The sequence below is a fragment of the Xenopus tropicalis genome, chromosome 8, assembly GCF_000004195.4.
Source record: "Xenopus tropicalis strain Nigerian chromosome 8, UCB_Xtro_10.0, whole genome shotgun sequence".
Classification (NCBI taxonomy): Eukaryota; Metazoa; Chordata; class Amphibia; order Anura; family Pipidae; genus Xenopus; species Xenopus tropicalis.
Genome location: NC_030684.2, coordinates 23,537,013 through 23,564,186, shown reverse-complemented (window position 1 = coordinate 23,564,186; position 27,174 = coordinate 23,537,013). Strand labels below are relative to the sequence as shown.

At 42.9% G+C, this 27,174-nt stretch overlaps 1 protein-coding gene and 1 long non-coding RNA gene across 2 annotated transcripts in view; one reads left to right on the top strand and one right to left on the bottom strand.

Moving 5' to 3' along the window:
• pnck (pregnancy up-regulated nonubiquitous CaM kinase) overlaps nt 1-19,531 on the top strand; it is a 44,073-nt gene extending 24,542 nt beyond the window's left edge. The window contains exons 4-12 of the mRNA NM_001102989.1: nt 3,682-3,756; nt 8,586-8,724; nt 10,334-10,457; nt 11,362-11,437; nt 13,852-13,964; nt 16,875-16,953; nt 17,525-17,612; nt 17,758-17,880; nt 18,695-19,531. Of these exons, the coding sequence (NP_001096459.1) occupies nt 3,682-3,756; nt 8,586-8,724; nt 10,334-10,457; nt 11,362-11,437; nt 13,852-13,964; nt 16,875-16,953; nt 17,525-17,612; nt 17,758-17,874 (811 nt within the window). The 3' untranslated portion in view covers nt 17,875-17,880; nt 18,695-19,531. The remainder of the gene's footprint in view (nt 1-3,681; nt 3,757-8,585; nt 8,725-10,333; nt 10,458-11,361; nt 11,438-13,851; nt 13,965-16,874; nt 16,954-17,524; nt 17,613-17,757; nt 17,881-18,694) is intronic.
• Nucleotides 1-27,174, bottom strand: part of LOC105948193 — a 49,527-nt gene that overhangs the window by 21,985 nt on the left and 368 nt on the right. Inside the window, exon 2 of the long non-coding RNA XR_004219899.1 lies at nt 24,206-24,295. This is a non-coding gene — a long non-coding RNA (uncharacterized LOC105948193). The remainder of the gene's footprint in view (nt 1-24,205; nt 24,296-27,174) is intronic.

The following is a 27,174-nucleotide window of genomic DNA, read 5'->3' as shown; positions in this document are numbered from 1 at the left end:
GCGACCCCCCTCTGTGTGGCCCCCCACCTGTCTGGCTGCTTTGATGGCTTACCTTTGAGTAAGCATTAAATGGTATCAGTACTGAGATTAACTGGCCCCCCTGCATGGTTCTCACCTCAGATTCAGGCTGTAATCCCTCTGTATTGTTTAAACATGTTTAAACCCTGTGTTTTTCACACCTTTTAATACCTGCATTGTTCTACCCCTGCAGTGTTCACACCTCAGGCTCAGACTGTAATCACTCCCATTGTTCACTTCTTCACACCTCAGACATAGGTACTGTAGGCAGAGTATGGCACATACAGCCAGCATAGGGCAGGTAGAGTATGGCACACACAGGCAGCATAGGTCAGGGAGGGTATGGCACACACAGGAAGGGTAGGGCAGGCAGAGTATGGCACACACAGTCAGGGTAGGGCAGGCAGAGTATGGCACACACAGGCAGGGTAGGGAAGGCAGAGTGCTTCCTGTGTGTGCCATACTCTGCTTGCCCTTTGCTGCTTGTGGGAGGTGAACCTGGCAGGGGTTTGTAGTGGGAGTTTGTTAGCAGTTGGAAATAGCCATTAATGGTCCCTAAGGTGTGTAATTATGTACTGGGGGTTGCTCTGCTATCCACAGGGGAGGAGGAGACATATGGAATTTAAGGGTATATCTTAATATGACATAATTCTTTCACATATGAATGACGGTTGATATCCCCACAGTAAGGACCAAGCATTTGGGATTTTGCTGTGCTACCACCACTGTGATAAAATAGGTGTGGTTTGAAGTGGGTGTGGTTTCAAAAAGGGGAGTGGTCAAAACTGGGTTCCATTAGCGGCCCTTCACCATGTATGCTAGAGAAATTCCGGCCCTCGGCACCGTAGAAGTTGGACAGCACTGGTCTAGAGGTTAGTAGGAAGGCTGCAACATCCCCTTAATCACTTAGATTTCCTTCTCCTCCTGAAACCCACTCAGCCCCCTCCCTCAGGAATTTGCTTTGACTTCTGGCTTGTGAGCATGCTCAGTTGTTCTAAGCTCAGATTACTAAACACGCCCTCCAGTCTAGCAGCCAGTGAAGAGATGGAATTGCTGGTGCCCACAGAAACTCAGCTCTAGCTGTCTGCTTCAATTTTTTTCTCCCAACCTCCTCTCCTGAGCTCAGCTCAAACACAGCAGAACTTTTTTCAAAGACAGTTGTGCCTGTGTGAGCCTGCATTATGGATGAAATGTATGCTGAATAAGGGTCTGTGTGTGTATGCTGTTTGCAGATTTAAATGTATCTGATTTTGTATCTGAGGAGAAATGGCCACCGTGTTAAAGCTGCTATTTGCTTTAGGAAAATGTGATGGTGCTGGCAGCGGAGGGGATATATGCAGTACAAATGATGCCATTTGGGTGGGGGAGACATGCCCAACTGATATACATTGTAGGCTTTACATGTCCTTTAAGATGGCAATACACTGGTTTGGCGAGGTGACCAAACTAGCAGATCTTTTTCATGATATGCCCACACTGAGGAGGGTGATATTGGATTGAACCTCAGGCTATCGGGTTAAGCACCACATCAAGGAGCCATTGCACTCCTCGCCCTGATTGGATTTTTAAACTTGCCCAATTGACATCTGTACAATTTTCACCCACAAATCAGTGGGGTAGGCCCTTCTGAGAGCCTCATATAAGCTGCTGACTCTGTCCATTGGCAGCTTTTTATCAGCTTGTGTATGCCTGCCTTAACGTTTTGTCCAATACTCATTTGTCATTTCTGTATTTAATGCTTTTCCCCTTTCGCTTTCTATTTCCTCCTCTCCCTCTGCCTTCTCTTGTATCCTTCTCCAATACCTCTTCTACTATTCTATTACTTGCCACTCTCTCTCTCTTTCTCTACTCTCTCTTGCTTCCTCTATTTTTTATCTTGACATGTGCCTTTTCCACTTTTACTTCTTTTTACCTGCTTCTCAAGTACACTGAGGGTAGCAGGAGGGTACAACTTTATGCTCAGCCTCCATGGCACTAACAATTCGTATTTGGGCCAGCAAGTCCTCTGATGGTTATCGGGGCTGGCTAAGCAGCAGTGCTCTTGTGACAGACCAAGGTGCTCTATTAATGTAGCAAAATGTAAACACATTCTCATCTCTATCACTAGAGCTCATTCTCTGTCTTACTACAAATATGAGTTGCAATTTACACAATTTTAAGCAGTTATGATTTTTTTTATGTTTCTGTTGCTTCTTCATAGTTAAAGCTAAAAGGAAAACTTCTACTATTGCTATGGCAACCTCAGAACATCTTTTTCCCTGGTCTCCTAGGAAAGCTAAAATTATTCAAAGCAGTGTCCACCTTTCTCCCACACGCCCACTGTGTAATTATCTGGGCACATTTACAAAGAACACAAATGAAGAACGCTTTTCTCATTATCTCTATTGTCGTAAGGAACAGAAGAGGGGCTCCATTTATAAACAAGGGGACAAAGTGCAAAAACCAGGAGCAAAATGGCCTGTTAGTTGCACTTTGTCATGTAGATTGCACCCCTTAAAGTGCTCTTTCACTTCTAGAATGTAACACAAAGAGCTGCCCTTGCTCTAAATAGAGCATTGCCTGCATTAAGCAGGGCTATATTTATAGAGAACTGGTGGTGGAAGGCACATGGGCATTCCAATGTACTGTTGCATGTGCCAGCCCAAAACTGGCGGTACCCAGGGGTGAGCGGTTTCAGGCTGACTTTTTGGGCAGGTGGATTGCGGGCCCAGGACCCTCTCCACTGTGCCATTATTGCTTCTACTTCATATTTCCCTGGCCCAAGTCCCACACCAAAATGATATACTTGTGCCCCCCTGATTCTCCCTGCAGTGATGGAGGGGTCAAGCAAGGATATACTACTAAGTATTTATAGTGCATCATGTTGGCCTGGGTTCAGGATGGGTTAGGGTCGACAATTAGTTGACACATGCATCCTTATCTCCAGGAATGCCCCCCAGCGTGTGCTTCAATCAGATATGCAGACAAGGAAGCAATAGAGGCGACAAGATGCCGATAGCCCTGTGCTTACTGGCAGGTGTAGAGTGCAGCCACTGACCCAGATGCAAGTTCTCTCTGATGGGCAATAAGGGGTGCAATTTTGTGCTGCTTCTAAAGCAGGGATCCCCAACCAGTGGCTCGGGGGCAACATGTTGCTCACCAACCCCTTGGATGTTGCTTTCAGTGCAGCCAAACCAGGTAGTTATATTTGAATCCCTGACTTGGGGGCAAGTTTTGGTTGAATAAAAACCAAGATTTACTACCAAATAAAGCCCCCTGTAAGCTGATAGTGTGCATAGAGGCCCCTAATAGCCAATCTTAGATTTGGCTCCTTCATGAATTTTTACAGTTGACTGTGGCTTACAAGTAAGAAAGGTTGGGGATCCCTGTTCTAAAGCAATAGTATATCAGTCCTCCAGTACTGCTTATGCAACTTGGAGTTTATGTGCAGCAACAGTTTTATAAAGTGATTCTGTAATCTCCAACAGAGACAAAAACATATGCAGTACAGTTTGTGTAAATGATATACAGTAGCCATAGCAATGCTACTATTATTACTACTACTACTACTACTACTGTGCTTCACATGTGCATTTTATATAAGTTATTATCTATACAGCCTACTTGTTTAATTGCATGGGTGAATGTGATACTAAACTGAATTTGTAATCAATACTTTTGCAGGATTACTCACAAAAACATAGTTTCCCTGGAGGATATATACGAGAGCCCCACACATCTGTACTTAGCCATGGAACTGTAAGTATATGGATTCAATCAATGGACATACATCATGCATTTTATTGATGCCCATTTTAATCAGTATGAAATGTAATGCTTATAGCACGTTCATCCAATTGTCAGCCAGCTTAAAAGGCAAATATACTTGCAACAGAATTGCACTTACTAATAGGGAATACTTATACTAGCATAGAATAATGGTATGTCGTTGCTATGCAGAGTGCCCTATGCACTCCTCCTTTAGGTAAACGTCAGATTAAAGGGAAAAAATTGAATTTCTTGTGCAAAAAATGACAATGTTTTGCTCATTAGAACACACCCATTAAAGTTTCTGAAGTACCATTTCAAAATGATATGCCAATTACTCCTTAAAACAACATTATTGTTTCAATTAACTGGTGGAATCATTGCTATTTAACAGTCACATGTAGTCAAATTTTACTCTACGCCTGCAGATCGTACTGTGGGAGAAGTAAAGGCCCCTGTAATATCTGCTTTAGAAAATCGATTTAATCTCCACCACAAAACAAAAAGTCTTGGTCATCTTCCATGTCCTACAGGATATTGAACCAGTGATAACCCATCACTGTTGGACTGGTGGATAAAAGTCAATAGGAGTGAAATTAGATGGCATTTAAAGATCCACTGGTTTTGCGAGGTCACCAAACAAGCAAATTCTTGCCTGGAGTTTGAATTGTCAGGTTTAGATCATACTGTGGGCCTACAGGCACTTACAAGTAATGCATTAATGGGCTGATGAGGATTTTCAAATTTACTGAAAGCTGGGTGAAGAGCTGAAGAGTTGAGATTCCCCATCTCATTTGCACCTGGTGATGTTTGGTAAAGGAGTGCAGGTCTGTTCCTTAGCAGTGTAATATAAATAAATATACTCCCTGTTGTTAAATCTAAAGCTATTAAAAGTCACCTAGGACTTCAGACATTTACAACGCCAGGGAATGCAAGAGCAAGCCTTTTAGTGTTCATTTACTAGCACTTGGTGTCCCACCCCCAGCGCAAGCGGTGAGGACAGGACTCAGCAGCAGGCTGAGCATCCTGACTATCTTGCAAATGAGCTGCCTCCACCCCTTTTGAATTTAACGTGGCCTTAAGGCAGGCTGCATTAGATTCAAAGAGCAGTCCACAGATCTCTCCGGAACGGAGTGTAGAGGCCTGAGGCTATTCACAAGTTGCATACTGCATGGGGTACTGTAAATGAGCCCTATAATATTCTCATGTTTTACAATTAAGGGTACATTATTCAATATATAATATACAGGAAAAGCTGAGGGATGATGTCATCCTTATGTCAAAGAAATTACTGACTTATGTAGTAGGCTATTGGCTCTGAATTCAATAAAAAATTGAAAATTACATTATTATTGAAATTACATTCGGGATGCTGCTCGCTGTTGCTGTGTCCAAAAATAGGGAAAAAAGAAAACATTACTGCTGCTAATGATAGGGCAGCACAGGTAAGTTCTGATGGAATACCTTAGGCACTCTCCTGTCAGAATGTATATCTATTGTAAGCATATGGTTTGTGTTTTTTACTCCCCAGTTATATTAAGTAACCCAGTCAGAGAAAATGATTTCCATAGAAAGAGGGATGCATGCACTGTAGTATTCGCCCAGTTATACAGACCATACATACACATAGGGGCTGATTTACTAAAATTGTTTTTTTCTGGCCTTCAAAGTCATATAAACGCGACATTGTATAAATTCAAATTAAACTTGATCATTGTTGTATTTATAAAATGTCACCCTAATGCTGTTATCGGTCATACGAAAATTTCAAGTTAGGAAACAGCAAACAGGAATTGCTCCAGCAGCCATTTTAGGAGTGCTTTTTGGCGCTCATTCTTGGAAAACCATAATGTGTTTTAGTTTCACTTGAAACTAGGTTAAATAGAAAACCATGATTTCATAATTACCCCTTGAAAATGCATGAAATAGAAAACAATGATGGGATTAATGTCCCCTTGAAACAATGTGTGAAAACAATGATAGGATTAATTTCCCCTTGAAAATGTGTGATTAGTTTACCCATGAAACTGGATGAAACAGAAAACAATGAATTAATTAACTTCCCCTTGAAAATGTATCAAGGACAGGTTGTCACAGACTATTTTATTCCTGTACTAGTCTAAGCCTCCACAGGACTCAATGGTACTCGACAGATCAAAACTGCCAATTTTTTTTGCCAAAAAAAAGTTAACTAAATGTCAATGTTGGAGTTATTTTCAAAAAAATTTCTGAATTTTTCGAGAAACATGGGATAAATCAAGTACTGGCAAAAACCCATTCATAAATCCTAAAGGTGGCCATGTATGCACCCATGTGGGATTTGATTTTCCCATCGGAGTGAGAACAGTATCAGTTCTTTAACATGGATTACTTCAGACGGTCAGCATTTACATACATTATGGTCAGTTTGTTCGTCTGGGGGCCAAATGATTGGATCAGCTCAATATGGGCATATTTGGGGAAGATTCTCTCATTTGGTGACCTCGGCAACCCTGGATAAAGTGGCCCCTTAATATCATAGACCTAGCAAACATAATTGGTATATGTATATAAAACTCTGCAAAGGATACCTGTTGTGTCTATACTTCGTATTTCTTAATGGATTTTTTTTCCCACTTCTGTTATTTCTCTTCCATTCTGGTGGCGAACCAGTTTATATCTTATTATGATCATTATGTAACAGAAAATGCTCTTATCTGTGTAAAATGCAGATATGGGATCAGTTATCTGAATCTGTTATCCAGAAAGCTCCAAGTTACGAGAAGGACATCTAAAATATATTTCTTTTTTCTCTGTAATAATAAAACTGTACCATGTACTTGATCCCAACTAAGATATAATAAATCCTTATTGGAGGCAAAACAACCCTATTAGGTTTATTTAATGTTTAAATGTTTTTTTAATAGACTTGGGGGCAGAAAACCCCAGGTATCGACCATTCTGGATAATATCCTTTTGTTTGTAAAGCTGAATTATCTTTATTGGTCTAATACAGTGCTGTCCAACCGGCGGCCCGCGAGCCCCCCTCTGTGTGGCCCCCCACCTGTCTGGCTGCTTTGATGGCTTACTCTTGTGTAAGCTTTAAATGGTATCAGTACTGAGATTAACTGCCCCCCTGCATGGTTCTCACCTCAGATTCAGGCTGTAATCAAGCTGTATTGTTTAAATATGTAATCCCCTGTGTTGTTCACACCTTTTAATCTCTGCATTGTTCAACCCCTGCAGTGTTCACACCTCAGGCTCAGGCTGTAATCACCCATATTGTTCCCCTGTTCACACCTCAGGAGCAGTAGAAACCCACAAATAATCCCTGCACACTACAAAAAGAACATATACTGAGGTGGTACTGCAATTAAAAAGTTATTTAATATATAGTTATTGTGCAGACTGTAGGAGCAATGCCAGCATTCAGTCACTGTAGGCTGCCTGTGTGTGCCATACACACAGGCATCATAGGGCAAGCAGAATATGGCACACACAGGCAGGGAAGGGAAGGCAGAGTATGGCACACACAGGCAGGGTAGGGAAGGCAGAGTATGGCACACACAGGCAGGGTAGGGAAGGCAGAGTATGGCACACACAGGCCAAGTATGGCACAAACCAGCCAAGAATGGCAAACACAGTGAAAGTATGGCACATGCAGGCAGGGTAGGGAAGGCAGAGTATGGCACACACATGCAGAGTATGGCACACACAGGCCAAGTATGGCACAAACCAGCCAAGTATGGCACACAGGCAGGGTAGGGAAGGCAGAGTATGGCACACACAGGCAGGGTAGGGCAGGCAGAGTATGGCAAGTTTTTGCTGTACTACAACCATTAATATGGGTATGGTCATGTGATAACATGGGTGTGGTTTCAAGTGGGTGCGGTTTCAAAAAGGGGAGTAGTCAAAACTGGCTTCCATTATCGGCCCTCCACCACGTAGGTCGGAAAAATTCCGGCCCTCGGTACCACAGAAGTTGGACAGCACTGGTCTAATAGATCAAAATACACTGTCCAGTGACACCACCTGATGGCAATGTGTAGTACAATGACAGGAGAACAAAGGCAAAACTACATTTTATGGAACTGCTTTTGAAATGTGTAATCTGTGTCATAACCAGCTGTAGGCTATTTATTTTTATTTCTGGCTATTGTTTCTTTAAAACCATATAGGACAAAAATAAAGGATAGCTAGGGTATTATCATTATAAGCAATTATTAACCTTTACTATCCCATATAATATTACATTAAAGTGATAGTTTTCCTTTAAGCTCATTTCTAGTATACTATAGAATGCCTTACACATAGAACATTTTAATTGGTCTTTATTTTTTAGATTTTTTTTATATATTTGAATTATTTGCCCTTCTCAACTGCCTCTTTGCAGCTTGCAATTTAAAATACTATAAGCTTCTTTGTGGTCGTTGAACACGGTAGCTTTAAAAACTATTGCTCTGTAAGGATACAATATTACTGTTATTGTCACTTTTTTATTACTTGTTTTTCTATTCAGGCCTCTCCTATTCATCATTCAACAGCTCCTTGGTTGCTAGGGTAAACCGAACCCTAGCTACCAAATAGCTCATAAAAATTTCAAACAGGAGTGCTGATGAACTAGGAATTCAGACCATTGATTCATATTTAGGTGGTTAACTGGAAATGCAAGCAAGATAGCGGACTCGAACTTTTTCAAAACTGAAATACTGATAGATATTAAACCAAGCATAATCAATCAAGCACTGTTAATATGATGATAGTGTCCCTTTAATTTCCACACAATCTAGTGGTTTTACTGAATAAAGACAAACATGATACAGCATGGGTCTTTCCAACAGTGTTACTGGAGGGGAGCTTTTTGACCGCATCATTGAGCGTGGATATTATACTGAGAAAGATGCCAGTCAGCTCATTCGTCAGGTCCTTGATGCCGTACAGTACCTGCATAACATGGGGATTGTACACCGAGACCTAAAGGTATGTTGGGAACAAATGTTGCCCTGTGTAATATGTATTTAGCACCCCTGCAGGAAAGGAGGTTTTTGATATAGCGTGACTAGGGCAAAATGAAACTTTATGCAACCCATTTTAAAATAAAGTATGTCTGACTGCTGTGGTTGTTAGAAAGTACTGGTGGTTGTACTTCAACAACAGCTGCAGGGCCACACAGGTATAGTCTTGCCCTTGTCTTTTCATCCTGTTTTACTTTCCATTCTAGCCCTACTAAACTTGAGATACAACACTATTTCTAAATATAACATCTTCTGTATTGGCCCAGGCAATTGTGCCTATGTGCACCCCCACTAAAGACAGCCTTGTCTAGAAGCATATGCTGAAAGTGGGTATAGGGACCTATTCTGTTTATGTTCTACAGCAGTGCTGTCCAACTGGCGGCCTGCGACCCCTCTCTGTGTGGCCCCCACCTGTCTGTCTGCTTTGATGGCTTACTATTGTGTAAGCTTTAAATGGCATCAGTACTAAGATTAACTGGCCCCCTGCATGGTTCACACCTCGGATTCAGGCTGTAACTCCCCCTGTATTGTTTAAACATGTAATCCCTTATACTGTTCACACCTTTTAATCTCTACATTGTTTTGTTAGCAGTTGGAAATAGCCGTTAATTGGTCCATAATGTGTGAAATTATGTGTTGGGGGTTGTTGTGCTATCCACAGGAAAGGAGAAGGCATATGGATTTAATGGTGTGTCTTAATATGACATAATATTATTCTTTCACATATGAATGATAGTTGATATCCCTGCAGTGAGCACCAAGCATTTGGGTTTTTGCTTTTGCTGGGCTACCACCATTAATGTAGGCATGGTCTTAGAAGGTCTTGTGTTAACATGGTTGTGGTTTGAATTGGATGGGAGTGGTCAAAACTGGCTTCCATTAGCGGCCCTCCACTATGTATGCTAGAGAAATTCCAGCCCTCGGGTGCTTGGTTGAGTAGCTGTTTGGTTGACCTGGTGTTACCCTTTGCTGAGGGAGCACCTATACCACCATCTTGCTTGGTTCCATCCCTCTGTTTCACAGAATAGTAATAAAGAGGATTGCATACTGTGTGTAAGAGGGTCACAAAGGAACTATTGGGAAACTGCTCAAAGATGGCGGTGCGGGGAGATACTCTTGTGGTGAATTTTCAGTTCTAAGGTAAATCTGGGATCGCACATTTCATTGACTTTTGAAGTTTGGTCCTTTAAGCAAATCATTCTACAAAGAAGCAGGGTAAAATGTAACAAAAAGTGAGAAGAAACTAACATGTGCCTGTACTTATGTGTGAGAGTCTCTCTCCAAAGATTGTAGCTTTATTGTACTGTGGCCCTTTCCATTTATACCAACCCCACTTACAGTGCCACTGTTACTAAATGCCAGGTTAATTCCCTTGACAAATATGCATTGCTTATGGCACTTATTCAAGGCTGGTGACATTAAATCACTGCAATAAATCAATGATTGGCATTTCAGATATTACAAAACTAGCAGCTTACTTACCACTGGCTGTATAAATGCTGAGAGTTGTAGCTAGTGCGGCAAAGGCTTCCCATACACTTTTACTTATTTTATCTTTGAATAATTTTTGGCAGCCAGAGAACCTTCTCTATGCCACCCCATTTGAGGATTCCAAAATCATGATCAGTGACTTTGGCCTGTCCAAGATTGAGGATGGTGGAATGATGGCTACAGCGTGTGGGACACCAGGCTATGTAGGTAAGAGATATATAATATAAATTGTCAGAATTTATCAGGTATGCACACATACCTGTGGATTCTGGCAAATGCCAAATGCCATTGGACTTGTGGGGGTCTGTGTGGGCCTCTGGGTTCTTGAAATGCCAGGGTCTACAAATCTCAGTCTAGACCTGCCCAAAGGCTAGAAAGAGATAGAGAGCAGATCAAGAGCATGACCTCTGCACAATGGGTATGTTTGCAAGACAGACCGGGTAGCAAAATTTAAATTTTTACTGAATGGAATTGTTGGGTCATGTAATAAGCACAGATATTAGAGGCTCTCTATCCCAGTAGTTAGTGTATCATTTATAATGCAAGACATACATCAAAGGAAACATATTTGATAAACCAAAAAAAAAAACCTCTAATCTTGCAGTTAATTATAAATAAATATATGGTGCTGATTTCACTTTGGTTTAAAAATTAATACTATCTGTAAAAATTGGCCCCTTTATTGCAGCTCCCTATAGAACCTCTCAGGTCCCTGTCCATGTTTTAAATGAGGGGTTGGTATGTACCAACAGTCCCTACCAGAAGCACAGTAGGAAGGGAGTAGCAACTTATTGGAGCTACATATAGAACCTCTCAGGTCCCTGTCCATGTTTCAAATGATCGGTTGGTGTATACCAATGGTCCCTACCCGAAGGACAGTAGGTAGGGGGTAGCCCTGCAGTCACAGGCTTCAGATCGCTTTCAGGTCAGCCTAGCTGCTGATTGGTTCCTATCCTACAGTGCAGTGTGCTGCCGGTCCCCTGCACAGCCTGGGTAAAGAGACAGCAGGAAGTGAAACAAGTGGGGTTTTTGGAGGAATTTTAAATTTAAATTGGAGGAATTTTTTTCACACAATATGTTCCATATGACCTTCTCTCTCATCCTCTCACAGCGCCAGAACTCCTAGAGCAAAAGCCATATGGGAAAGCTGTTGATGTCTGGGCAATTGGTGTCATCTCTTATATTCTGTGAGTATCTTTTCCCTTCAGTACTGCCAAGCCTCTTATGTAACCAGATAACTTCTGAAATTCCAAACTGGGAAATTGCTGAACAAAAAGTAAAATAATAACCACAAAAAGAACACAAATAAAAAGGGGAAGGGGGGAGCGAGCATGCGGGGGTGTGAGCATGCGAATGGGGCCTAGGGGTGTGCATATAAAATCCGGCCCTGATCAAAGGTAAACAACCCCTTTATTTTGAGGCTGATAACCCATGGGTAGTTCTTCTAAAGTATTCCACTGGCCCATTGCTACCTTCCAACCTACTGCCACCTCCTCTATCAATTCTGAGGACTTTGCTAGTTATTTCATAAATAAAATTCAAAAAATCCGCACGGAAATAAGTCGGAACCCTAAGGACATCACACTATCAAACATTCCCTTAGCTACTACTTTTCTTGCATCCTTTCCCGCACTTACCGAGGAGACTGTCTCCCTTCTCCTGTCTAAAGCTCACCTTACCACCTGCTCTCTTGATCCTATTCCTTCTCATCTCATTCCTCCTCTTTCACCTATATTCACTCCAACTCTCACCTCTCTCTTTAACCTCTCTCTACTGGCATATTCCCACACTTATTCAAACACGCAATCATCAAGCCCATACTTAAAAAGCCTTCTCTGGATCCTACACTCCCCTGACTATCGGCCAATCTCTCTACTCCCTTTCTCATCAAAACTGCTTGAACAACATGTACATAACAAACTCTCTAACAGCTAACTCCCTACTTGACTCATTTCAGCCTAGCTTCTGCCCCCACCACTCTACAGAAACTGCCCTCACTAAAGTAGCAAATGACTTACTCACTGCCAAAGCAAACAGCCACTACTCTCTCTTAATCCTGCTTGACCTTTCTGCAGCTTTTGACACTGTCGATCATTCTCTCTTGTTCCATATTCTATCCTGACTGGGGATTCAAGAAAAGGCTCTATCTTGGATCTCCTCCTATCTTTCCAACCATTCCTTCAGTGTCTCCCATTCGGCCTCCACCTCCACTCTTCAGCCTCTCTCAGTTGGGGTACCTCAAGGCTGTGTTCTTGGACCCCTTCTATTTTCAATCTACACCACTGGTCTGGGTCAACTAATCAGCTCCTTTGGATTTCACAAACATCATTTATATGCAGACGATAGCCAAATATACCTTTCTTCCCCAGTCTACAAATGTCCAACTGCAATTTCTGCATTTATGTCCTCTCGCCAACATGGACAAAACTGAGCTGGTCATCTTCCCACCATCCAACTCCGTTTTCCCTGCCTGACATCACTGTCTGCATGGAAAATATTAATATAACCCCAGTTCCACAAGCTCGCTGTCTAGGAGTCACATTTAACTCTGCTCTCTTTCACTCCCCACATTCAAACACTCTCTAAATCCTGTCGGTTCCACCTCAAAAACATTGCACGCATTCCACCTTTCCTCACTCATGAGACTGCCAAAATTCTCATCCACACCCTTGTCATATGTCGCTTAGACTCTGCAACTGACTGCTCTGTGGGCTTCCCCTGTCTAAACTGACCCCACTCCAATCCATCATGAACAGTGCTGCCAGACTCATACACCTCTCCTCACGCTCCACAAGTGCCGCCCCTCTCTGCCAATCCTTGCACTGACTACCTGTCACATACAGGAATCAGTTCAAGATTTTTGAACCTTCAAAGCACTAACTGGTGCCACACCACTCTATTTAACCACCCTAATCCTGAAGTACACCCCCAGACATAACTTTCCCTCTACACATGACCTCCTTCTCTCCTCCTCACTCATCACTTACTCTTGCATCCAGGACTTCTCGCGCGCTGCACCCATCCTCTAGAAAGCTCTTCCCCGTCCCATTAGGCACTGCTAGACTCTCCAAGCCTTTAAGCGGTCTCTTAAAACTCACCTTTTCATTTAAGCCTATAACCTAAACCCCCCAAACATTCATTTTACCTCTCACTCCGCACTTACTGTCACTTTACACACCTACATGAACTCCAACGCCATGCTAGCTACCCTGATCTTATGTCTCAGCCCTCCCTTTTAGAATGTAAGCTCTTGCGAGCAGGGCCCTCCCCTAGTGTCTCCGATCCTCATCCAATGTAACTGCAAACCATTTTTGTGAATTGTTTATATGTACATGTTAACTGTTCTGTCTTTTGTAGCCCTCTATTCTGTAAAGTGCTGCATAAATAGATGGCGCTATATAAATAATAATTTAATGGAAGCCATATGGCACTGCTAGTCAAGATGGTTCTTGGCCCTAAAACGTGCATTAGTGCACCCTCAGTGGGATGGATAGGACTTTAAAGACTGATCAGATAAAACGGACATGATGTAAAAGGAAAAAGAAAAGTGACACTGCTTAGTTGATATATCTTGGTCGTTAATAGTGATGATATTTTCTAGGCTCTGCGGTTACCCTCCTTTTTACGATGAAAATGATTCTGAGCTTTTCAACCAGATCTTGAAGGCAGAATATGAATTTGACTCTCCATACTGGGATGACATTTCTGAATCAGGTCGGTATTTTCTGACAGCTATCTGTACCTTCAGAGGGCCCTTTGTAAGCAAAATTTGTAGTGTTCTCCCCTTCTGTAATGAGAAGCTAATTGTGAGGTTGCTTTCTGTTTCCACAGCACAGAGAAAAAGTATACTTTTTGGTTTCTTTAAATGCTCAAAGACAGGGGTATAAAGTAACCTTCCTTTGTGCTGCTAGAAAACCACACGTTAAAAAAAGAAAGGTTTCTGGCAGAAAAAAAAGGCCCCAAGGGAAAAAGAAAAGAAAAAACATGAAATAATGAGATCTGCTGGGAATATAGGCGTCCAAAGGGTTATAGTTATCAGCTTTCAAAATTCTCTTTAGACAGTTCTAAAGACAGCATATTTATCTAGCGTGGATAACAGGGGACTTGAAAGAATAAATTCTAGGCACAGGACTAAGAATGTCCAAGTAATAATCAAGGTTTTATTATCTGTTCATGTGATGTGCTAGTTACTTCAATTTCACTAGTCATTATTTTGTTTATGTCTGTTTAATGTTATGTGTAGCCTGCCTGAATTCCTGTTCTCCCAATGTAATTGACGCCTGCTGTGAGGGCAAATAAAGCCAGGACCCTCTGTATTCCAATACACATAGTTGGCCCCAAGACTGGGCTGTGCCCTGTCTGGATCCTGCATACAGACTAAACTGGGCATGCTCACTAAACGGCACCTCATTCGCCCAGTGGCTGTGATTGGCCCCTCTGGAAGCTGCCTTTGGGTTGGCAGAAGGAGGGCTGCTCCCTTTCTGCCTTACAAAGGTGGCTGCCAACAATTCCAATTTGTTAAGGTCCCCATACACGGGCCGATAGAAGCTGCCGATATCGGTCCCTTGGACCGACTCGGCAGCTTATCGGCCCGTGTAGGGGCAGAAACAATCGGACTGGCCGACCGATATCTGGCCTGAAATTGGCCAGATATCGGTCGGCCAGGTTAGAAAATCCCGTCGGATCGGGGACCGCATCGGCTCGTTGATGCGATCCCCGAACCGACTGCCCCATTGCCGCTTGCAGAATTCGATAGTTTGGCCCCAGGGCCAAACGATCGAATTCACCGACATGCCTCCCCGATATCGCCACCCGTAGGTGGGGATATCGGGTGAAGATCCGCTCGCTTGGCGTCATCGCCAAGCGAGCGGATCTGCCGGTGTATGGCCACCTTTAGTCTTTATTATACACAAGGAAGATCACAGAGACTTCCCAGCTGTAACTATCCCAGCTGTACCAGTGCCTAGAAGTAGCAGTGCCGAGCCCTGGCACCCCCCACAGGTAGAACCGCTAAGTGCTGGCTGGCTACCATAGGAACTATAAGCAAACTGGTAATGCTGAAGCTTCAATAAAGAGCCTCATTTTCTAAATGAATTGTCCGACCCTATGTCCACATCCATCGTGCAGCTCTGTGCCATCACAATTATCTCTGCTATATTCTATTCTAAAAGGGCCGGAATTTCTCTAGCTTACATAGTGGAGGGCCGCTAATGGAAGCCAGTTTTGACCATACACAGGTGGGGTAGGGCAGGCAGAGTATGGCACACACAGGCATAATACCTGCCCTACCCTGCTGTGTGTGCCACACTCTGCCTGCCCTATGCTGCCTGTGTGTACCATACTCTGCCTGACCTATGCAGCCCCTGTGTGCCAAACTCTGCCTGCCCTACCCTGCTGTATGTGCCATACTCTGCCTGCCCTAACCCACCTGTGTATGCCATACTCTGCCTGCCCTACCCCACCTGTGTATGCCATACTCTGCCTGCCCTACCCCACCTGTGTATGCCATACTCTGCCTGCCCTTAGCTGCCTGTGAGTGCCATGCTCTGTGTGCCCTATGCTGCCTGTATGTGCCATACTCTGGCATAAGCTGGCACTGCTCCTACAGTCTTTCTGAGGTGTGAAGAGGTGAATAATGTGGGTGCTTACAGTCTGAGCCTGAGGTGTGAACAGTACAGGGGATTACAGCCTCAATCTGAGGTGTGAACCATGCAGGGGGCCAGTTAATTTCAATACTGATAGCATTTAAAGTTTACACAAAGGTAAGCCATCAAAGCAGCCAGTCAGGTGGGGGGGGGGGGGGGCACAGGCTGCCAGTTGGACAGCACTGAAATATGGTATTGTTTCTCCTACTCCCATGTAACTAAAGGAGTCACGAGTGGGACTTGGATTTGTACTTTGTGCGCTGTTCCCATATCTACCACTAGGTGGGGCATGGGAGCATTTTTAGAGATGCAGGTGTTGGAGCTGTTATCCTGCAACCTTTCAATGGTTTTGCTGATCTGCTGCTGGGGGGAAGGGGAGGAGGTGATATTACTCCAACTTGGAGTGCAGCAGTAAAGTGTGGATGAACTGCGTTTTGTAAAAAACATGTTTTCCCATGACAGAATCCCTTTAACAATGCACTGGACATAAGTACTAGGAGCACTAAGGGGCATACAATTGTATCCCTTAAGGTGGCCATGCACGCACCGATAATATCGTACGAAACCTCGTTTCGTACGATATTCGGTGCGTGTATGGTATGTCGGCGAGTCGACCGATATCGCAGGAAGCTGCTGATATCGGCCGACTCGCTGATCGGACCAGTTTGAAAATTTTGATCGGGCGCCATACCAAAATCTCTCTTCAGCGCTGAATCGGCAGAAGGAGGTAGAAATCCTATTGTTTCTACCTCCTTACCTGCTGATTCAGCCCTGAATGGTGTGTGGCGGATCTGACGATGTTTCGTGGGACCGATGGTCGCAAGAAACATCATCAGATCGCCACGTGTATGGCCAGCTTAAGTGCTTATTCACTGAGCACTTGTGTATAGGGGAATAGCTTTTCTCCAGTCTGTGTGCATCAGCAAGGGTGCTCCGAGTTAACTTACGCTACAAGTGGTCCAACTCTATTTTATTACAGCCAAGGATTTTATAAGGCACTTGCTGGAAAGGGAGCCAGAGAAAAGGCTAACATGCGAGCAAGCACTACAACATCCCTGGTAAGTATAACTAAGTGCCCACCCCAATTGCCACTAATATTAAAGCTTTACCTGTGAGGAGGCAATGACTATAATGGAAAATATAAACATCAGAATCCTTCAAATTCGCCTGCCACTGAAAATGTATTTGGGCTTCTCTTTCATATATGAAGTTATTCTGATAATTATATAATGGTACAGAGAGTATTCAGTCTCCTCTCCTTTTTCTTGGGTGTTTCAACCCTGTGCCCTGGGCTTCTTCCCTATAACGCATATGCTATCAGATATTCCCACTGACCCAGTGGGTGCATTCCTGAATTTAGTGGGCTATATCATGTCACCACTGTGCTGCTATAGGTTTACGTTTTGCTGTCTCAGGATTGGGAACACAGTGGTTTGCTGGGTTTTAGTGAGTTTAAAGGGAAACGAATCATGTGTTCATAAGAACAGTTGACCTCAGCACTAAATCAATATTCCGATACTTCTTTTCTGTATATTATATATATAGATAAGTATCATCCTCTTAATTTAGAATACCTTACTTAGAAAAAAGGCACCTAATCTCTATGGTTGTTTGCACTGTTGCGTGTAGGATATGTGGTGACACAGCACTGGAAAGAGACATCCATGGGTCAGTGAGTGAGCAAATCCAGAAGAACTTTGCACGAACTCAGTGGAAGGTGGGTATGGGCTGTAAAACTATATAAATTCTAATGAGAGACTCACCAGTGTATGCACTAAAATGAGCAGTTAGAATATGGTTAAGGCAGCACTTGAATATACACCTATAAATACATCACCCTGCTATTTATCCATCCAACACAGAGAGCTTTCAACGCAACGTCATTCCTCCGTCACATCACCAAAATGGGGCAAAGTGCTGACACAGAGGCTGTGGAAAACCATGGAGAAGCTGCCCCACAAGAGAAGGACAAGTGGTGACAGGAGGTGAGAGACTTTGTATTTGTTTGCATAAAATTTGCTAAGACTGGCTCAATTTACAGTTCCATGATGCTCTCCAAAACATATCTCCTCCAGGTAAGGTTGGCACAACCGCCATTAAAAGCGGAATTGTTGGTACAAGTATGTACTTGATGTTTTCGTTACTATGAACATATGAGGTACTGCCCCCATCCATTAAAAGGCAGAGAGAATGCAAGATCAAAACCTCATCGTCAGTGAACATGTATTCAAAACATGTTAAATATCTGTCACATCTGTAGTTAAAAAAATGGCTATAAGCCATTTTGCAACTTAAGTGCGTGCACCTTCCTATATTTCAGATTTTTAAAGACAATAAAAATTAAACTGCAGTGCCAGCATGTGTATGGGCAAAAAAAAAAACTGTTCTTTCCCTGACTGATATCTGATTGGGCATCTTGGAATTCCAATTCCATGTTGTCCCATGAACTGCTACCTAGTAAACTAGCAATAGCATTAAAAACTGCACTAAGGCAGTTAGTTACTGAGCCCAGTATGGGGACACATAAGTCTGCAGTGACCATGCTAGTCACTTATTGCCATGTTGGACGCAAAGGCCATGGGACTGCTTCAACTGTATGTTAAGGGACACATATGCATTGTCACCCAGTCTTTCACATTTGTGCCCTTTTCCCCAAAAGTTCTATGCATGATCTTTCACTTAAGGCACAGAGCTACTTAGTTTTGTTGAATTTTCTAAGAAATGCATGATTAGGAGCAATGGTCTGTAGAGTGTGATGTGACTAACAGTTAATTCTTTTTCTTCTTTACTGTTCTGCAGCTTGAAGTGGAAGACTTGATGCCTGGAGGTGTCCATGTTTGGGACCTCCATGTCAGGCACTACACCCTTGCATGAGCTTGTGGTGACACCTGTCTGCATGATGCCTTCAGCGGCCAATGGCTGTTCTTCCCCTAGCCCCACCATGGCCCCCCCCCCCTTATATTGTAAACCCTCCAGATGGCCTCTGTTTTTGAGAAATTTCTCGAGATGTGCTGCAGATTTGTTGGGGTCTCTAGATTTTTACATATTTAAAGAGCCATGAAACAAAAAGAGAGATACAGAGAATTTAAATTCTGAAGGATCTCTGCTTTAATTTTACATCTCTGCGGATCAAGCCAGCATGGTTGAAAGTGATCTACACGGTGACTTTGGTCTCCGGAAAGGATGATGCACTACCTCATATCAAAATCATCCACTCAACAGCATTTGCATACTCCCATTGAACTTAAAGAGTCTACAGAGATAATTCTACAAAACATTGCCACACAGGTAGAGAATCCCAACAAGCACAATATCATATATTGATGTAGCTGCCCCAAGAATTTGACATTTCATAACTAGAATAAACTACAGAAAGCAGTAAAAGAAGCTTGAACAATGAAGATTTTACTTCTGTTAGTGGAAACGGTACTCTTAAGCTCTAAATGGTAGTCAAAAGATCAGAGCTGTTTGTTCTTATTGGCTTTGCCAGCAACTTGTTTGATTTTTTTTTTTTTTTTACAATAGACCTAAAAATGTATTTTTTTCTCCAAGACTAAAGTTTTCACTTTAAAATGAACCCCATTGGAAGTAGTTATATATCAATATATAAATAAAATAATACACATTTTAAAAAAAGATACAAGGGGTTATTCTGCCCATGTGACCTTATCTATATTATTTTTGTTTATTAATGATGACTGGTCAGAAAAAAGTTTGGCTTTAGCAAATTACAATTTATGAATCTAGGAAATTCAAGAAGTTACACAGGTATAAGCTATATAAGATTTGAAACTTATCACAATTATACTAAGAAGACGACACACAGTAAATGTATATTTAGGATAAACAAAGCTCCAATAATGAGACACGGCTACAAACCATTAAAAAAAAAACAAAAAAAAACTTGAAAAGATTTTTAAAAGGAACAAATAGGAGGCTAGGACCTGGGAGGCGGGGAAGGTAAGCTTGAGGTTATTTAACTATGGATGTTTTGGCTGTGAACCTTTTTAAGTGAAAAACCTACCTTGTTTCAGTGTGAACTTGTGCCTATGTGTAGCAAAACACAGATTTTCATAATTGTCAATGTCATTATGCCTACTCTTTATGGTGTAACTGCTCCAGATCAAGACAGAAGGCACTGGGTATTCCCTTCAGGTTTCCACCTACACGGAACCAGCGCCACCCTCTGGAAGAATTCACTTCTGTGGACATAAAGAAAAGCAATCCCTGATCACAACTGGTATCACCATTCCCACAGTGAATAAGTGCCAGTGTTGAAAATGTTGCTTAGGCTTCTGGTGTCATTTTGAAACTAAACATGCTGTTATAAGACTGTGGTTTATTTTCTGGAAGAGTGCACTCTTAATGTAATTTGGTTGATATACATTAAATACAAGTGCAGACCCATTAAAGCACACACTGATAAGTCTTGTATTTCTTTTTGCACCATATCAAGTTTGAAATATACAAGGGAATTACTATGATATAATTTGTGCATCTGGAAATTCACAACAGTTGCCTTTAAAACCTTTTCCAGGTGTTTCTAACCTCTTCCAGGTGTTTCTAAATGATACAGTCCCTATGAATCAACATTGACTTATAGCTATAGTTCGTAGAAGTGGGAGAGGTCACCTGAATGGAAGTGTAGTTACCCTTTACTCTTGCTACTGGCCCAATGCACCTTTATGTATGTTTGAACATTACATTTAATAACAAAAGAAGTTGTGGTTTGCACAGTAGATGCTGTATGAAACCCATAATTCACTAATTGCTTGTACCCAAGCTCGGCTCTGTGAGTACAATATCTGTAGTGCTTCCCAGGGATTAGATTTAAGGGTGAATACTAGGTTACTATTTTGATATTTCTTGAAGTATAGTAGTGTAGCAGATAAGCCCAAATGGCTCTAACCTATGTAAGTAATACTGACCATGTAGGGACGGCCCAAATCCACATTTCCTCAAGTACAATAGGGAAGTCTAGACACTACCTTATTCTACCATAGTAACTAAGGAAGGTGGGTCCTGCTACTATGGACATCACAATTACATTACACCGAAAAATAATATGTTATAATTAATGGAATGCTCAAGCCACATTTGTGATTTCAGGGTGTTTATAGTATACTGGTCACCAGCTGAAAACATACTGGAAAATCATCATCAACCTTTTGGGCATAATTGAGAGAGAAACTCCAAGACCTGGTCTCTATCCCTGTATTGTTGCAATTTAGTTTCTTAACAGATCATAAACATGCAAAGGGGATCAAACAATCCACAAACACACCCGTTCTATCAGGTCTTCTCAGCAAAAAGACAAAAAAGAGGCTATAGGTTCCCCCCCAAACTATGTTTCTTCCACTACAAAACAAATAGTAGAGAGCAGCCTCTGTTTTTACAAAGTAAAATGCTATATTACCTTGCTCTACATTGCTTCCCTGACTGTCAATGAAGAGCAATGTAAGAATCCTGGCCAGCCATTACAATTTTTAACCAATTCCCTTTTTATGTTACTGACCCTTTAAGTTGGGGTTCAAAGTTCATTATGAAAAACATGTGAGCAGCGCCAGATGAATGGGGAACAGTCCTCCCACAGTTCTATCAGCTGCAGACCAACTGGACAGACGTATAGTTCCACAGGACGTTATTAACATTGCTAATCTTTGTATTTAGTATTTGAGACCGCTTTGCAGTATCCAGCTACAACTACAGACTACTACACTACAACTATGAGTACAAAATTTTCCTTCCACCGCAATTCCACCAGTGGTGCCTCCCCTTTATCTATACATCTAACATATACAAGAGCACCCTTAAAGGACAAGGAAAGGCTAAGTCACTTGGGGGTGCCAAAATGTTAGGCACCCCCAAGTGACTTCAATTGCTTACCTTGTACCCCGGGCTGGTGCCCCTGTTAGGAGAAAACAGCACCAGCCCGGGGTACCGTAGCAGAGCGCTTCCTCCTTCCTGCTTTGTTTTGTAACGACAGGCGCATGCACAGTAGAGTGAAAAGCCGACTTCTCTGTTAAAGTTCGGCTTTTCACTCTACTGCGCGCACGCGAGCGAGCAAAGACAGAAGGAGGAAGCGCTGCAGCTACCACGGGCTGGTGCTGTTCTCTCCTAACAGGGGCACCAGCCCGGGGTAGAATGTAAGCGATTTAAGTCACTTGGGGGTGCCTAACATTTTGGCTAATCCAAGTGACTTTGACTTTCCTTCTCCTTTAAGCCAGTGGTGTAGACCTTGCATTTCTTTTTACACCATCCCTCAGACTGCAGAAGCCGGGGTCTGCAGGCTGCCTGGGGTCCAATGGAATGAAGAAGAATGCAGCATTCACCTTATTACTGCCATATTTCTGTCTTCTACTCTCACCCTGCTTGCCTTGATGAAATATGATGCACTGATCCTAGGAGCCAATCCGATTGACATTAAGGAGCCAGGAAGAAATTTTTCCCCCTAGTGAAGCAGATTGACCCAAGCCCAATTTATATTATCAATAAAGCTGTGACTTAACAGATTAACCACAAGGCTGCTGTGTGTGTCTTTATTCTGGGTATTGAGGGACTTTAAAAGACTCATTTGGCAGGGAAAACATGGGAGAGGGTGCGTGAAAATCGATCCAAAAAGCAATGAGGTGTATTTGTTAGTCTGAATTTTTGCTGATCCATTGCGCATTAAACATTTACCCTGACAAATTAAAAGATGCCTGCACCAAAGTCTGTAGCTGTCCCTGAAGGGTTACTGAGTTAGCTAAACTAAGGGATTCGCCTAGGGGTATTTTGAATAATAAACTTAGCTGTAGCAAGGCAATGCCAGTAAGCAGCAGAAAGGGCCAATGAGACACTGTCCTATATTAAAAGGGCTATAGATTAATGGGAGTAGGAAGATATTCTTTCACTTTATATAGCAGTGGTAAGGCTCCATCTAGATATACAGTGCAGTTTTAGTCTCTAACCCCAAAAGGGACATCAATAAAATAGAGTATTCGGTTTACAAAAAAAGTTGCTAAGCTGAAGGTACCCCCTGAAAAGTATCAGTTTTGAAAGGTTAAACTTAAGGACACTTTTATTCAAGCCGAAGTACTGTTTAACTATGTTGTTTTGACAGGGGAAAGATCAGTGGGATAGAGCACCAAAATATTTCTCTACTAGAATCAGGGGTGGTCAGATAAGATGATGCACAGGATTTGTACCACACACATATTTAAAATAAAAAAAAGTCATTTTTGCTTGAAACTGTCTATGGAAACTGATTTGTGGGTTTTATCTTATCAGAATATTTCTGACTCTGAGCTGTGCTTTCAAAATCAAGTGTGGGTAAGCACTAGCTCCCAGTATTGCCCATGGTTTCTATGGCTGCTAACATTATGGCCTCCATGGAACAGTCCTGATGGACACAATTTATCTTCCTCCAGAGCAAAAGTCAGCACTGGTTCCAAAACAAATATCCAGGAATACATTTGCAACTGTTATAGTGAATAAATTCATAACTTCTCTCATCATTCTGAAATTGCCCTACAATTTAAACTGACTAAAGAATGAGTGCCTCCAAACAGTACTATAACTAGTGCATAATGGAGGTGATAAATAGTGATGCAGGATTGGCTCAAAACTCTGCAGAACACACGTGCTTGGCAGGTTTGAGAATCAGGTGGGTGGTGGGTTAAATTTCTAGCAGTTCCCCTCCCCTGGTGATGTAATTTTGCCAACCCTTCCCCACTGAAGGATAATTCCCCACACTCTTGACATTATTAGAACTGAGTCAGGCCATGTATGAGTCATAACATAAAAAAAGGTCTTGGGTTGGGATGCAAAACAGGGACATTTGACTAAAGAGAATGGAGAGAAGTTGCCTTAGAATACCACTCTCTATACCAGTGATCCCCAACCAGTGGCTCGGGGGCAACATGTTGCTCACCAACCCCTTGGATGTTGCTCCCAGTGTCCCCAAACTAGGTAGTTATTTTTGAATTCCTGACTTGGTGGCAAGTTTTGGTTGAATAAAAACAAGATTTACTACCAAATAAAGCCTCCTGTAAGCTGATAGTGTGCATAGAGGCTACCGAATAGCCAATCTTAGCCCTTATTGGCACCTCCATGAACTGTTATGATGCTTGTGTTGCTCTCCAAGTCTTTTTACATTTGACTGTGGCTCACGAGTAAGAAAGGTTGGGGACCCCTGCTCTATACACTAAAACACTGTATTACGGTTTGGGACATGGCTTAACTGGGCATGGAGTGAGCTGCAGTGGGTTCAGGCTTCTGCTTCCTACTGTGCTAGACATGATGGGAATGTTTGAGTCCCCTCAAACTTACTGTTTCTGAGAGGTTGAGGTGAAGGCCTCTGAGCCCAGCAAGATCAAAGATCTATCTGCCGTGTGCCATCATGCCTTGCCAGAGACAAAACTGCAAAGAGGAAAAACAGGTAAGAACAATGCCCTACACAACAAAACAAATAACTTTGGCACTACCAACAACGTTTTAGGGGCAAGAAGAGCAAACCAAAATCCTGTAGCATAAAGACTAGCAGTTCATCTGTTAAATTATATTCTTTGTTAACAAACCACAATATCGGAGGAGAGTAAACATTTTGTGACTTATCCCGAACACCAACAGGAGTAGTAAATCATGAAAATTTGGACAATTTTTTTCTATTTTGGGCTGGAAGGTATTCCCCTGTTTGTGTTGTAGAGAGTGGCCTCAGCCAGGTACTTGGAAGTCACACTCTTACTAGTGTAAGAAGGTCATACATACAATAAGTTTAGGACCCCTTGCTGAATAGCCAATCTATTTCAATGAATTCAACTATTTCCAGATTTACATCTTAGGAGCCTATAAGCAATAACAGCATGAATGTGGTGCTAACTTTATGTTTAATAACCACAGAGCAAGTACAGACACTGTGCTAATTTCATGCTTTATGCCCCCAGAATCAATAGACTGTACAGACACAGTATCAACTTCATGCGTAATACTCCCAGAATACATAGCCAGCATAGACACAGTGGGGCTCATTTATAAACACTGGGCAAATTTGCACATTGCAGTATCCCATAGCAACCAATCAGTTACTGGCTGTTTCTGGCAACTGCAGGCTTAACAATGAAAGCAAAAAAAGGATTGGCTCCTACAGTTTACTGCCAAGGCGCAAATGTGCACAATGTTTATAAATTAGACTAAGGGGCTGATTTACTAATCCACAAATCAGAATGGGAAAAATTCGGATTGGAAACGAACATTTTGTGACTTTTTCTTATTTTTTGCGATTTTTTAGTCGCCGTTACGACTTTTTCGTAGCCGTTACGACTTGCGCGAATTGTCGCGACTTTTTTGTAGCCGTTACGATTTGCTCGTATATTGTCGCAACTTTTTCGTATTGAAAACGGCGGGCAAAACTTTCAGACTTTGCATGATTTTGGAAGCCTCCCATAGGACTCAATGGCACTCTGCAGCTCCAACCCGGCCCAAGGAAAGTCTCCCATAGGGCTCAATGGCACTCTGCAGCTCCAACCCGGCCCAAAGAAAGTCTCCCATAGGGCTCAATGGCACTCTGCAGCTCCAACCCGGCCCAAGGAAAGTCTTCCATAGGGCTCAATGGCACTCTGCAGCTCCAACCCGGCCCAAAGAAAATCTCCCATAGGGCTCAATGGCACTCTGCAGCTCCAACCTGGCCCAAGGAAAGTCTCCCATAGGGCTCAATGGCACTCTGCAGCTCCAACCTGGCCCAAGGAAAGTCTCCCATAGGGCTCAATGGCACTCTGCAGCTCCAACCCGGCCCAAGGAAAGCCTCCCATAGGGCTCAATGGCACTCTGCAGCTCCAACCCGGCCCAAGGAAAGTCTCCCATAGGGCTCAATGGCACTCTGCAGCTCCAACCTGGCCCAAGGAAAGTCTCCCATAGGACTCAATGGCACTCTGCAGCTCCAACCTGGCCCAAGGAAAGTCTCCCATAGGGCTCAATGGCACTCTGCAGCTCCAACCTGGCCCAAGGAAAGTTTCCCATAGGGCTCAATGGCACTCTGCAGCTCCAACCTGGCCCAAGGAAAGTCTCCCATAGGGCTCAATGGCACTCTGCAGCTCCAACCCGGCCCAAGGAAAGTCTCCCATAGGGCTCAATGGCACTCTGCAGCTCCAACCCGGCCCAAGGAAAGTCTCCCATAGGGCTCAATGGCACTCTGCAGCTCCAACCCAGCCCAAGGAAAGTCTCCCATAGGGCTCAATGGCACTCTGAAGCTCCAACCTGGCCCAAGGAAAGTCTCCCATAGGGCTCAATGGCACTCTGAAGCTCCAACCTGGCCCAAGGAAAGTCTCCCATAGGGCTCAATGGCACTCTGCAGCTCCAACCTGGCCCAAGGAAAGTCTCCCATAGGGCTCAATGGCACTCTGCAGCTCCAACCCGGCCCAAGGAAAGTCTCCCATAGGGCTCAATGGCACTCTGCAGCTCCAACCCGGCCCAAGGAAAGTCTCCCATAGGGCTCAATGGCACTCTGCAGCTCCAACCCAGCCCAAGGAAAGTCTCCCATAGGGCTCAATGGCACTCTGCAGCTCCAACCCAGCCCAAGGAAAGTCTCCCATAGGGCTCAATGGCACTCTGAAGCTCCAACCTGGCCCAAGGAAAGTCACAATACTGAAGCTTGAATGAATCCGAAACTTTCGGCGCAAAGGCTACGTAACACTACGAAAAAGTTGCGACAATTTACGAAAAAGTCGTACCGGCTACGAAAAAGTCGCGATAATTTACAAAAAAAATTGCGAAATACCGATCATTACGAAAAAAACACATTTGGACGCTTTTCGGACGTTCGTGGATTAGTAAATGTGCCCCTAAGGGGCACATTTACTAATCCACGAATTTGAATCCCGAATGGGAAAAATTCGGATTGGAAACGAAAAGTCACTAAATTTTCGTACCGAACCATTGTAAACAGCAGTAAAACCTTTCTGATTTTTTCGCGCAAGCGTACAAAAAAGTCGTGCGGCGTGCAGACGCCCAAAAAATTCTGTGAAAATACGCTCGGAGTGTTCGAATGAACACTCTAAGCATTCGTGCCTTTGTAAACGTGCCCCTAAGTGTTGAACCATAGGCAGTATACACACAGTGCAAACGTTTGGCTTAATGCCCCTAGAACCCATAGCAGCGCAAAGACATGAGACTTTGTCTCAGCTACAATAGACAGAAATACTCTGTTTACGAGGCATAACACACCTCCCTAAGCTCCCATTGACAAAAACGCAATATTGCCTTTTCACTTGTTCATATTAATAACAAACACTGTGGTGCCTTTA